Source organism: Podarcis vaucheri, assembly GCF_965113315.1.
Source record: "Podarcis vaucheri genome assembly, chromosome: 10".
Taxonomy (NCBI): Eukaryota; Metazoa; Chordata; class Lepidosauria; order Squamata; family Lacertidae; genus Podarcis; species Podarcis vaucheri.
In genome coordinates, this window is record NC_138748.1 from 74045545 (window position 1) to 74059119 (window position 13575).

The following is a 13575-nucleotide window of genomic DNA, read 5'->3' on the forward strand; positions in this document are numbered from 1 at the left end:
ACCGCCCCATGCGACGTCACAGCCAGTACAGCGCCCGCCACAGTGGGGAGTGTCGGGGCGCACAATGCGCCTCCTCCCCTCGCTAGTATCCATCCCGGAGCCACGGCAAAGGTGTAAAAGAGCCACATGCGGCTCCGGAGCCGCGGGTTGCAGACCCCTGCTGTAGATAAAGGAAAAGCCATTTAAAGCAGATCCAGAATTAAATAGGACGAAGATTGAAGATCGCCACATATTACTCGAGCCCTCCAGCAAATTGATGCCTCCCGAAAGTCTTTCAACATCCTACTCTTAATCCACTCTTCACGCCATTTATGTCGCTTCCCACCTCCCTGCCACCTCCGCTGCTATTGACCTGTATGGAAAGGTATAAGAGTCAAGGCAGTCCTTTTGTTCGGGGGCTCTCACTCCGTGTCATTGGGTGAGCGGGGACCCTGTTGCAACAGTTATTTGTTTTTCTGTTCTTTCAATAACGATCAGGCTTTGCTTTTCTCCAAAAATCCTGGTGTGGTCTCTGTCTTTTCCTGACTGGTACGGAGCCTTCAATCACGCTCCTTCCGAGGTCCCGGTCCTCCTTCTGAGGCAGGGGCCCCTTGGGGAGGCAATTCATTCTTTATTTCACTCCCGAGCAGGCGGGCAGAGGGCAGGCTTTGCCCCCTGTGCCAGGGCTGTGTGTGGCTGCTCTTACTGCTGCCAACATCTCTCTTGGCAGATGGGAGGTTGGGTAAGGCTTGGGTCCCCTGCCAAGAGCGGAAGCAGTGATGCCCTTTGGCCCAGACAATGGGGGCGCATCTCGAGTGCCGCCAGGGCCTTCTCTTGCCAAGCAGGGCAGGGGTGTTGGGTGGGGGAGCTGTGTCTCCTTGGCATTCAGTGACGGGGGGGGGCAGCCTTCCTGCTTGCCCTTTGTTAACGGAGAAATCTGAGGGCTCCCTTGGACAGAAAACAAGGACACCAGCCAGGAATACCAGAGCAAAACTGTCGGAATTCAAGCCTATCTCATTTGTAACTGGCAACTCTCCAGGCACCCGGCTTGATCTCTTGTTGACCTCCCTGGCTGCATTTCCCAGCAAGATACAGGCAGAGGTCGCGATAGGCGATTCTTCTCAGCGTGAGAAGAACACCCCCTCTCTTTCGTGCCCCCCCCCCGGCAGGGGAAAGAGATAGACAGAAAACGTATTTACATACCTTTATTTCTGTCTTTGCAGCATTACAAAAACATGACTGCTCTCTTCAAGCTCCAGCAGTCAAGTGACAAACACTTCCTGCACTTCCTGTACAGGAACAAGAGGAAGAGCTCATATTACACTCTGAGCTAATTCCGGTGCTTCACACTGTGAATGGACTGTCCCTCTGTTTCCCACGGAACAGTCCCAACACTCCACCATGTGGTGTTTTCAAGCTAGCAATTTGCAGCTGCATTGCATCCATATCGTAACAAAAACAGCAGCCAGTAGGCTTGGTCTTGATTGAAGACTGTCGCCACAGGACTCCCACCTGCCACAAGGGGGAACAAGATGTAAGCCCTGAACAAAAGAGAACCCAAACTTTTATTAGCTGCTCATCCCCATGTTACACCCCCCCAATGACATCACTAATACATCATGGTTAATCATGAAAGGGGAGGTGTGGTGGCAGTAATCTGAGCATCCTGGACCCTGCCCCATGGTTCCCTTTGCCCTCCACCAAATACCCTTCAAGTGTCACAAAAGAGATCTTTACATTTCCTTGTTTCCTAGCCAAGTTAATCACACCCTTTTGTCTTTATCTGGGTTTGTTATTTCTGGAATGGCTACCTGTCTGGCACTCAGGTATCAGGATGCCAGGGATGATCACTCAGGCAGAGGGGCTGCTGACTAGCTGAGCTCACATGTCTATATGAATTTCTGAAGTTTCCCCTGTGAGCCAGTACATAGAGACATTTATAACTGAATTCTTACATTTGGTATTGTGCAGCAGAGGCCCTTTGAATAGATAGGAAGAAACTGTGATGAAGTGTTTTGTGGGGACAAATAATAAAAGTCACAAAAGTGATGGTGCTGATTTTGGTAGTGGGCTGCATGTGCATGATATCTGCAGGAGGGGCACCCACCCCAATGTATACATAAATTCCTGCAACACTTTCTATAATCCGTCTATGTTTCAATATATGACCACAGCGGAAAGACTTTTATCTGCACAAAGATGGAAGGACTCATCCTTGCCAACCAGGGAAGAATGGCTCTTAAAAGTATGCTGAGATGGCAAAATGGGCGTGTTTAATCAGAGAAAAGTCATTGTTCATATTTGTTAAAGTTTGGAAACCTCTCGCAGACTATTTGCGTGAAGAAGAAAAAGAAAAAGACACCTGGATTTGAGGATGGAAGATAATGTTTGTTTATAGGAAGTGGTTTTGTGGGTTGTTGTATTGGATTGGACAAAGTGAGTATTGTTTTTACAGAGCAGACAGATGTTCTTTATTTTCTGAATCTTATTTTTCTATCATTCCCTTTTCACCTGCCTTCTACTCCTTTTTATTTATTTATTTACTTATTTTTCCTCTCTCTATTTCTCACTGCCCCCCCCCCTTTGTGTTTTTACTGTATCTAAATAAAAGTCTTGTTTTGGTCTTTTTAAAAAGGAAAAAGGTTTTAAGTTTTGTGTTTTTCTCTATAAACCTTAAAAATAATCTTTAAAAAGACAGACTCCAGCAAAAAGCAGCAACATTAACCTGCATGTCCCAGCCTGCCCCCTGGTGGCCAAGCACAGAAAGCACAGGTGTGGCGCTGCTTTGGCTCACCTCAGGGATGCCAGCCTCAGGTTGTGAGAACAGGACGCTGGATTAGATGAGCCCCTTTGGCCTCCTCTACTTTTGTCCCTATAGCCTTGGGAGGAGAAGGGGTGGGAAGCAGGCAGCAGCCCCCAGCACCACCCCAAACATAGAGTGAATTCTCCAGAACCCTCGTACTTAAGGGACCACCTCTCCCGGTCTGCCCCACGGAGGACCTTGATGTCCATAAATAGCAACACCCTAGAGGTCCCATGCCCTAAGGAAGTCAAATTAGCCTCAACCAGAGCCAGGGCCTTTTCAACATTGGCCCCGACTTGGTAGAACGCTCTGCCTCATGAGACCAGGGCCCTGCGGGATCTGATTTCTTTCTGCAACTCTGTAAGACAGAGTTGTTCCACTTGACCTTTGGCTTGGAATCAGTTTGATCCCCCCCCTTTCTTTTTCCTTTCTCCTCCTGTAAAGAGGCTGCATCCTAATGTTTTAATGTTGTATTTTAACCTTGTTTTTTAAATTGTATTTTAATCAACTTGTTTTTATTATTGGTTGTTAGCAGCCCTGAGCCCGGTCGTGGCTGGGGAGGGTGGGGTATAAATAAAATTTGTTGTTGTTGTTGTTGTTGTTACACCACCTGCACCACATGCCCAGGCATTGCTGGGAAATGCCCCCATTTGAATCCCTGGGCAGCCGCTGCCTGTCAGAGCCTGCAGCGCTGGGTTAGGTGGTTTAACTCAGTCGGGCACAGCTTCCTTCCTCGCAGTCACAGAATGGGTGGTACCCCAAAGGTCATCTAGCCCAACTCCCCACAATGCAGGCATCATGCTCAACCAGCCTCAATTTAAAAAGGCAGACCTGGAAAAATTCAAAAGCTCCTCTGGTTTCGTGCCAGGTGGTCTCATGGCGAGCAATTTCAGAAGTCTTGCCATGACTTATTCCTGCCATGACTCATTCTATACTGCGATTGAGACTCAAGATTGAAGTGCTGTGCATGTGGCTGGTGCAGGAGCAGAAATGCTGCCGCACGCGACTCTAGAGTAAGGTTGCCGTGGCCGGAGATGACACTTGCACCACAGCAGCACCAGTCACCCTTGTAAAGAGGAAAATTTCTTGGCTTTCTTCTCCCTGGTTTAAGAGCAGTTTCCTGGTTCATTTGACTACTATGCTCTACTACCCTCTCTTTCCCAACCTTGTGCTTGCCAGGTGTTCTGTACTACAGTTCCCATCACTGGGAACCCCATGGTGCCTGGGGTGGAATGTTGCTGAGCTACCTTCTTCAAGGAAGTGAGTGGTGGCTTTGGGGCTATTGTACACAGCAGTTTGGAAAGGGGAGATCTGCAATGGGCCCAGTCACCTGTCCTGTGGCAGGAGGAGGAAACAGAATCTTTTGTAAAAATGCCATATTGCGAAAGGGAAGGGATGGGCCGGTCCTTTGCCCAAAAAAATCCACCTTCATGGCACTCACACTATCTCCCTCCATGCTTGCAGCTACCCATTCCTCTCTCCTTCTTTCAACCGTCCACCCAGGAAAACTGGAAGATTCCTTTGTCACAATAACTGTGGCAAAATGAAAACATTCAGATTTATTTTTTTGTGAGCAGTAGCCATGCCAACATTGTTGGGAAACCAGACGATGAGGAAGAAGAGGAGAACAACTCCAGCAACCGTAATAAACAAGCTAAGATGAAAAAAGTTGATCCATCAACTTTTTCAAGGTGGCAGAAAGAACATGGCTGGAGATGTTTTCTGATGTTTTGGTGTGCCTTTTCCGCAAAGAATTTTCCTGGGCTGAGCACACAAGCTTTTTGAAAGGAGGTAGACTCCACCGTGGGAGCAGGGCCAGGGCAGGAGAGTGCTAGAGTTCTGTCTAGTCCTGTTACATGGGATCAATTCCAATCTGTTACCTCCAAGGATGTGGACAGGCTGCTTGGACAAGTGAAACCAACCACCTGTCTCCTTGACCCTTGCCCATCCTGGCTGATAAAAGCGAGCTGGGAAGGGCAGGGCGATGGGCTCTGCGGGGTGGTGAATGCTTCCCTCTGTGAAGGAGTCTTCCCAGACCCACTGAAAGAGGCGGTCATTAAACCGCTTTTTAAAAAAACATCATTAGACCTGGCTAATATGGCCAACTATCGCCCATTCTCAAATCTTCCATTCTTGGGCAAGGTGATTGAGCGGGTGGTTGCTGAACAACTCCAGGCATGCCTGGAGGATGTGGAGCATTTGGATCCCTTCCAATCGGGATTCAGGCCTCACCATGGGACTGAAACTGCCTTGGTCGCGCTGGTTGATGATCTCCGGCGAGCTAGGGACAAAGGTGAGAGCTGTTTCGTAGTTCTGCTGGATCTCTCAGCAGCCTTTGACACCATCAACCATAACATCCTTCTGGACACAAGATAATATCTTGCATTGCCTCTAGATGGTGCTAGAGGACCAATCACATCAGCATACACCCGCTGAAATGCTCTGTCGACCCTTGTCGTCTCCTGGACCTTCTTGGTCACACCTGCGAGAGAAATCATGTTAGAATCAGATGAATTACATTTCATGTAATCACTTTGATCAAAAGTCAACAAATACAGTCCATCTTTCTCTCTGGCAGAAAGATACAACTCTCCATCTTTGAAGATCTCGCAGCTTTCAGCATCATAGGACAGTTTCAGTCCTTTCTTTGCAATCTGCGAAACACTCAGCAGATTGAACTTCAACTCGGGAATCAAGTACACATTGTCTATAGTCAAGTTCAGACTCTCAAGATACACAGTTCCAAACCCGGTCGCTTCCAGCTCTTGACCGTTGGCCTGCTTCACAGTGAAGCTTTGCTTCTTAAACGTCGAAAACAGACTTCTGTGTGGGGTCATGTGCTTCGTGGCTCCAGTGTCAATGACAAATGTGTTTTCCACCTCTGGTGTGGTTCCTTTCGACATCAAAGCCTTTGCAGGTTTCACCTGAGACTTGGTATGACTTTTGCCTGACGCCTCAGGCTTTGCAGAGCTCCCCTTGGCTCCTCTCAGCTGACGTGGCTTCTTACAGTTCCGCTGAAGATGCCCAGTCTGTCCACAATTGTAACATCGGACAACGTTCAAAGCTACAGCATGCTCTCCAGTAGCAACAGCAGTGGGGGAGTTAGAACTCCGTTCCTCCCTCCCCCTATCTTTCACTTCCAGTGCAGCAGGTCTGTCGTGTTCATTCAGAACCACGGCACACACCCTCTCCGCCGTAAGATCCTGGGCTGGTAGGGAACCAAGCTGACTGGCAACCGTTTTATAAGTCTGATTTAGGCTGTTTATAATCATAAAGCAAAATACCTCCTCCTGTAGAGGGAAATTGCGTTCCGCCATCTGCTGGCGCAGAAATTTCATCTCCGTCAGATGCGCTTGAACATCTCCATCAGGCGCTAGCCTCAGATTGGTCAGCTTTTCAAAATGCAGCAACGCTGAAGAACCAGCATCTCTCTGATGTGTTCTACGCAGCGTCTCCCAAATATCTCGTGCATGTTCTAAATCCTGAATATGCACCAATTGATCATCTGAGACACACAGAATTATAGCCGTCTTGGCTTTCACATTCTGTGAATTCCAACCTGGCGTTGGTGCTGCAGGGATGGGGTTCTCAATCACCCCAAAGATCCTCTGATTCTGAAGCAGGGCTTTCATCTTTACAGAACAAGATGAATAATTGTCATTAGTCAGGGGAGGTGGGTAAGGCAAGCCTCCCCCCTTCTTGGCATCCATTTTGAATCCAAGCCTCAGCTCTCACTCTCGAGCCTGTAAAATTCCAAGAGTCTTTCTTGGTTGTTTACTGCCTTCTCCACTTGGCAGTTAAACCGCAAGCTGCTTAAAAGTCCCTGCAAAGAACAGCGAAGTAGACAAAACACACTCCGTGTTCCAGTCCCCAGTCAGTAAGTTTCCACTCTTCTGACTTGTCGTTGCTTAGCAACTGTGCATACCAGTCTTATCTCGGCATGCAAGGTATGCGGCTGTTTTCCCCACAGTGCTGGTTTCTCACAAACGCAGGCACTTTTAGTGAACCGAAGACTGCCTCTTAACACGTTCACTTCACAGCCATAAATCCACCATACCTTTGGGGCTCCGTTGCTTGGCATTCACCTCGTCTCGATGCCCAGCCGTCTGTTCAGCTTCCAGCTGCACGTAGACGTTATCTTCTTTCCCTTGGTGCAGAGGATGAAGAACGATCCATCAACCTCTCATGCAGATTTCCATGGATCAGAACCATCGGCATTGCTACCATATGTTGGAATCTCAAGCCTTGTCAGAGGAACTGGCCACTCTCCAGGCACCCGGCTTGAGCTCCTTGTTGACCTCCCCATCTGCGTCTCCCAGCAGGAAACAGGCGAGGTCACTATCGGCGATCCTCCTCAAACGTGAGAAGAACACACCACTCTTTCCTCCTCCCTGCCTTCCCCAGGGAGGGGAAAGAGACAGACAGAAATGTATTTACATGCCTTTATTTCTGTCTTTGCAGCAGTACAGAGAAACGCGTCTGCACTCTCCAAACACCAACAGCAGAGAGAGAGACTCCACCCCTGTACTTCCAGTACAGGTCAGATGACACTCTGAGCTAACATCCGGTGCTCAGTACAGTGAATAGACTGTCTCTTTGTTTCCATGGTACAGTCCCAAACATCAACATCCTGTTTGGCTTTACAGCCAGCTGCAGCTCGCTGCTGCATTGCTCCTTTTTCGTAACAGGGGGTTCCCCAGCTGGTGCCTCCCCCCCTTTCACCCAGCCAGTCCATGACAGCAAAAGCAGCAACAACAGTAAAATCAGTACGATAATAATATGCACACTGGTCCTCTGGCAGGAAGAATAATAACTTCTGGGACTATGTAAAAGTACTATCTTCCCCAAACCCCAGAATAAGCAGGAGCTCTGGGATTGCCCCATGGGGTTCGTGAGGGAAGATGCCCCCCCCAGGAGACTTCCCTGGTACCTGCAGCCGCTCCTTCCCCCTCTTGCAATAAGGCTTGGGGGAAATCTCCCATTAAATTACAGCATTTTAAGTTTTCTTCAGAACATGTAGGAGGCAGGGAGAAGTTCTAGTGAAGAAGCAGTATTCGGAGAGCATGCGGTGGTGAGGGTGAGTGTTTGGTGCAAAAACCAGTCACACACATATGCACCCGTCTTGCATGCTTGAGTACAGCAACTCCAGGGCACGAGCCAAGTAGCAGCAGGCTAGGGGCCACGTGTAGAGCAATTCCCATGCTGAGGTCAAAAACACCCACAGAGGCAGCAGGACTTCTTCAGTAATATTTTACTGAGTTTTCAAAGCATACAGTTCTCACTGGGTTCCGAGTGAGGCACAAAACTTAGCTCCTGAGAGCAAATCCAGTTTCAGCAGTAAAAAAATACAGCACACAGGATATCTAAGTCAGGCACACAAACCAGCAGAAGGGAGCATGGGAAGAAAGACGCTGGAAGGACACAGGGCAATGGATGTGTGTTTTTCACTTCCTGTCGTCTGGGAGGGAAGTCAGGAACTCGGAATCTGCAGGGGCTTCACAAAGCAAAGCTTTCTGCCGGCTGCTTCCAGACAAATCAGCATCCCAGAAACACACACTGTAATCTGTGGGGTCTTGCCATATCAATTGTTTTTGGAAGGTTATCACGATGTGGTCTAGAAACCAGTATGGGACAATATATCGCCGAGCCCTCACTGACCACCAGCAGTCCAGATAAACCCTCACCGCTTCTCTATCGAAAGGTACTTTACATCTTACATTATAATCACATTGTTTGACATTGCCTTCAATATTTCATTACTATACAGTTTTACACATAAATACCAGAACTTCACATACACAACATGTGTTAATGACTGATTTCCTGCTGAGTTCATTTCTGTGAAGAAAAGAGTGGACTCTGAGAGGAAGATGTCCCACACTCCATACATCAAAATGGGTTCTTCCATGTGAGAGGCCCTGGATGTTCCTTGATCACTCCATTTTAAATAAAGCACTTTTTGCAGTCTTTTCATATAAACTGCTTCTCCTCTTTGAGTTTGTTGATGGTTTGTAGGATTTCAACTCCTAAAGTTCTTCCTGTCCATGAGTCTGTTGATTTAGAACTTCCACTAGGACTGAACCTCTATCTACTCTCCTGATAATTATAAGGTTTGTCTTTTGTGCGAGTTTCTTGATATAAATCAAGGGTTCCACTCTGACTGCAGCACCTACCACACGCCATACATTTAAAAAGTTTATCCCCTGTGTGTCTGCCGATGTCCTCTAAGGTGTCCACTCTGATTGAAGCACTTTCCACACTCCATGCATTTAAATGGTTTCTCCCCTGTGTGAGTCCGTTGATATGTTCTAAGGTCTCCATTCTGACTGAAGCTCTTTCCACATTCCATACATTTATATGGTTTCTCCCCTGTGTGAGTCTGTTGATGTGTTCTAAGGGTTGCATTGCAACTGAAGCTCTTTCCACACTCCATACATTTATATGGTTTCTCCCCTGTGTGAGTCCGTTTATGTTTTCTAAGGTCTCCATTCTGACTGAAGCACTTTCCGCATTCCTGGCATTTAAATGGTTTCTCCCCTGTGTGAGTCCGTTGATGTTCTCTAAAGTTGCCATTGAAACTGAAGCTCTTTCCGCACTCCAGGCATTTAAATGGTTTCTCCCCTGTGTGAATCCGTTTATGTATATTGAGGTGTCCACTCTGACTGAAGCACTTTCCGCACTCCAGGCAGTTAAATGGTTTCTCCCCTTTGTGAGTCCGTTGATGCGTTCTAAGGCCTCCATTATCATTAAAGCTCTTTCCGCACTCCAGGCATTTAATTGGTTTCTCCCCTGTGTGAGTCCGTTGATGTGTTCTAAGGCTTCCACTTTGACTGAAGCTCTTTCCACACTCAATGCATTTAAATGGTTTCTCCCCTGTGTGAGTCCGTTGATGTATTCTAAGGTTTCCACTCTGACTGAAGCTCTTTCCGCACTCGAGGCAGTTAAATGGTTTCTCCCCTGTGTGAGTCTGTTGATGTATTCTAAGGTTTCCACTCTGACTGAAGCTCTTTCCGCATTCCTGGCATTTAAATGGTTTCTCCCCTGTGTGAATCCGCTGGTGTAATTTAAGGTCTCCATTCTGACTGAAGCACTTTCCGCACTCCAGACATTTAAAAGGTTCCCCCCCCCCCGTGAGAATCTGTTGATGTAAACTTAAGTGTCCATTTTGATTGAAGTTCTTCCCACACTCTCTGCACTGGAATCCTTTCTTGCCCTTGTGAGTCCGCTGATGTGTTCTAAGTTTTCCACTATCAGTGAAACGTTTCCCACACTCCATACCTTTAAATGGTTTCTCCCCTGTTGGAGGTTGTTGATGTGAACTATGTGTCCTCATTCAATGAAGCATATTCCGCATTTCACACATTTTAATTTCTATTCCTAATGGGGGGGGAGGTGACCCATCCCCTGGAGTTCTGACTGTCTTCCCCATCTCCTTCTTCAGAGTGGGAGGAAAGGGAATCCTGTTTTGGTTTCAAGGAAGTTGAACTAAGGGAAAGAGAACACATCAAGCTCCATCAGCACCTTCTCCTATATCAACGTCTCCCACATTCCCTCACCTCCTACCCATGTTCCCAGTTTTTAAGAAGTGAAGTTGCAATATCAAATGATAGTAATTCATGAGCAACTTTCAAAATCCTCAACCAATGTTCATAAAGCAGCTTAATTTTTTAAAAAATAATGTGCTGTCTGATCTCATGCCCATCTTCTGATGCAGGACTATCCTAAAATGACACTGAAAAGCAGGCTATTCAAGGCAAATAGATAAACTGTACTTGGTGGAATATGTAGTACCTTGAAAATGTAGTATTGATTTATTGATGGACTGTCTTAAATATCATAATCATACGATGTCATGGGGTGTTAGGGGAGCGGTAGTACCTTTGGTGGGGGAAATGTCATGCACCTTATGGGGTAATTTCTCCACCATTGGTCCTCACCCTGCACTCAGCTCTCACCTGTGGCTTCCAGAAGCTGTCAGCATGCAACAGGGGCCACAATCCCAGGAACGGCTTCAACTGGCCACCAAAACCAGGTGAGGATACCTGATGGGTCTCAAATTCTTGGTGGGTTGGGGAATTCTGCTGCAGATGAAGGCAGGCCCTGGTGGATGGAGAGGAGGAGAACAACAGTGAATCCCACAGTCAAGAAGGCAGATTCTACCCATTCCGCAGAGGAAAGTGAGGGCAGATGGGGCTCATCAACCTGGGAAGGAAGCCCATCGCGAAGGAAAACTCTGGTCGTAAAACTTTGGTGCACTCCTTCACTTCCTTTTGAGTTATCTTCAGGAGAAGAAAAGGCTATAGAGTAAAATCTACACAAATCCAGAGTGGCACCGTTTCTAAGAGGGTTGGATGGTGCCCTGCACACCTCCTTCCAGCCACTCCTGCAGCCAAGCTGGTGCCTAACGTACTGCTCTGCTTTCCTTGGGACCATATAAGTCAGGCTGAGAAGGGGGTCTTGTTGTCTAGGCAGCCCAGGAACCCCAAACACACTGCCCAGGCAGTGTTGCTAACACAGCAGTTTCAGGGAGAGCAATGAACTCAGACCTGCGTATCAAAGTCTCTCTGATGTGGAACAAGGAAAACAGAAGCGCTATTTACATCATACATCAATTAAAAAGTATTCAGAATATTTGTCTTTTGAAGAAAAGACCACCAAGTATCCAATGGTCCCTTCAAAGCTAATGAAATATTGTGCCTGGAGCTTTTGGTGGTGCAGGACCAGGAAAGCTTCTGCCACCATTATCCTTCCAATTGGGATTCAGGCCTCATGATGGGACTGAAACTGCACTGGTTGCGCTGGATGATGATCTCCCATGCACTAGAGTCTGAGGGGAAAGCTGTTTCCTGGTTCTGCTAGATCTCTCAGTGGCTTTGGAGACCTTTGGCCATGGTGTCCTTCTGAACCCTCTAGGAGAGCTGGGGAAATGGTTATGCAGTGGTTCCCCTCCTTCCTCCTGGGTCATATCCAGAAAGTGGTGTTGGGGGGTGAGTGTTCAGACCCCTGGGCTCTCACTTGTGGGGTGCCTCAGGGCTCCGTCCCCTCCTCCATGCTTTTTAATATCTACATGAAGCTGCTGGGAGAGATCATCAGGGGTTTTGGGCTGGGTGATCACCAGTATGTGGCTGATACCCAGCTCTTCTTCTCATTTAAATCGGAACAAGTGAAGGTGGTGAAGGCCATGTGTTGGTGGGAAGATGGATGGTGGCTAACAGATTGAGCTCAAATCCGACAAGACAGAAGTGCTGTCCCTGGGGAACATGGGGTGGGCAGGTGTGGGGGACCCCTTGGTCCTGATGGGGTAACTGTGCCCCTAAATAACCAGGTGTGCAGCCTAGGGGTCATTTTGGACTCACAGCTGACCATGGAGGCGCAACTCAATTCTGTGTACAGGGCAGCTGTCTAGCAGCTCCATCTGGAATGCAGGTTGAGACCCTCCTTCCCCGCAGACTGTCTCGCCAGAGTGGTGCACGCTCTGGTTATTTCCAGCTTGGACTACTGCTATGTGGTCTACATGGGACTACCTTTGAAGGTGACCCAAAACTGCAACTGAATGGGAGCAGCGCCGAGACCACATATCACTGCTCCTAAAGGACCTTACCTGGCTCCCAGCACATTTTCAAGCACAATTCAAATTGTTAGTGCTGACCTTTAAGTGTCATGGTTGCATTTTCCTGGCATAGAAAAGTATTGATCTAATGCAGGCTTCCTGAAACTCGGCAGTTTCTTTTTGCTGAGAGCTGGTGGTGGGATAAGTTGTGATGAGGTTATGAAGAACCTTTCTTGTTTTGGGGAACCAGATGAAGCTGGTTTAAACTGGAGTGAGCCAGGCTTGTTATCTAGTCCCAAGGTTACTCTGACATTTAATGGAATATAAATTACAAGGCTTAAAGGCGCCTGGTCCCACTTCCTAGTCTGCTATTTCTCTACTCTGCTTGTGTGATTCTTAGTTGAGAGCTGTTTTGGTATGCTAAATTAGGGTTTTACGTAAGTTAAGTTTTTGCTATTTTTTGAATCCTGTTATGCTTCTTTGTCTTCAGTAATAAATTTATTTGCTGAAATAGATCGTTATGGAGCAGCAAGATCTGCAACCTAAAGCCCTCAACAGCCTCGGCCCTGTAGACCTGAAGCAGCATCTCCACCAACATCGCTCAGTCTGGACAGGGAGGTCCTCCTTCGAAGGTCTTCTGCTGATTCCCCCCCCCCCGCGCGCAAGAAGCGAAGTGTTACGGAAATTACGGGGGGGGCACATCTTTAAAGTTAAATATTACAAATATTATGCCTGAATATATCCTTCCAACTTGACAGCTCAGGGAAGTCACCTAACTTTAAAAATAATATAAAATCATCTCCTTTCCCAGTTCCCCCCATTCCAAAGCTATTTTCCCCTGGCAAAAGGACTCCAGGAAGTTCTCAGAGGTGAAAATTGCTGGGCTCATTGTTAGCCAAAGGAAACCAAATCTCATCACCTGACTCGCCTCAGGCTCCAAACATGCAAAGGAACCTCGATTGTACTTTTGGGTGGTGGGTACTTAAGACATATTTGTCTATGCGGGGGGGGGGCACCAGGGGGTGAATTGGAAGATGGCTGACAATAACATCTCTCTGACCCACACAAGGTAATTAAGAGGCTGTGATGGGAGTATGCAGCCTCCCTTGCCCCCCCCAAGGGAATGGGGGGGGACTGCCTTGCCTGCTGTGCCCATAATTCACCCCCAGATTCGAAAGAAGGGGGTGAGGGCACTAGGCATAAAGCCCTCGGGTGGAGTCCGGCTCTCCCGGACGCGGTCTCT

The 13575-nt window shown here is 47.7% G+C and overlaps 1 protein-coding gene and 1 long non-coding RNA gene across 2 annotated transcripts in view; one reads left to right on the forward strand and one right to left on the reverse strand.

Moving 5' to 3' along the window:
- Positions 1–8018: 8018 nt before the first annotated feature.
- On the reverse strand, positions 8019–11311 carry LOC309541375 (uncharacterized protein). Its single transcript, XM_082239194.1, has 2 exons — positions 10738–11311; positions 8019–10267 (listed from the first exon to the last, which is right to left on the reverse strand). The coding sequence occupies exon 2, from the start codon at positions 10113–10115 to the stop codon at positions 8979–8981; it is 1137 nt and encodes a 378-aa protein (XP_082095320.1). The 5' UTR covers positions 10116–10267; positions 10738–11311; the 3' UTR covers positions 8019–8978.
- LOC309541501 overlaps positions 8064–13575 on the forward strand; it is a 65408-nt gene continuing 59896 nt past the window's right edge. Inside the window, exon 1 of the long non-coding RNA XR_014223765.1 lies at positions 8064–8380. This is a non-coding gene — a long non-coding RNA (uncharacterized lncRNA). The remainder of the gene's footprint in view (positions 8381–13575) is intronic.

Excerpts from the sequence above, each read along its gene's own strand:
- LOC309541375 (XM_082239194.1), bottom strand. The coding sequence starts at position 10,115 with ATGAGGACACATAGTTCACATCAACAACCTCCAACAGGGGAGAAACCA.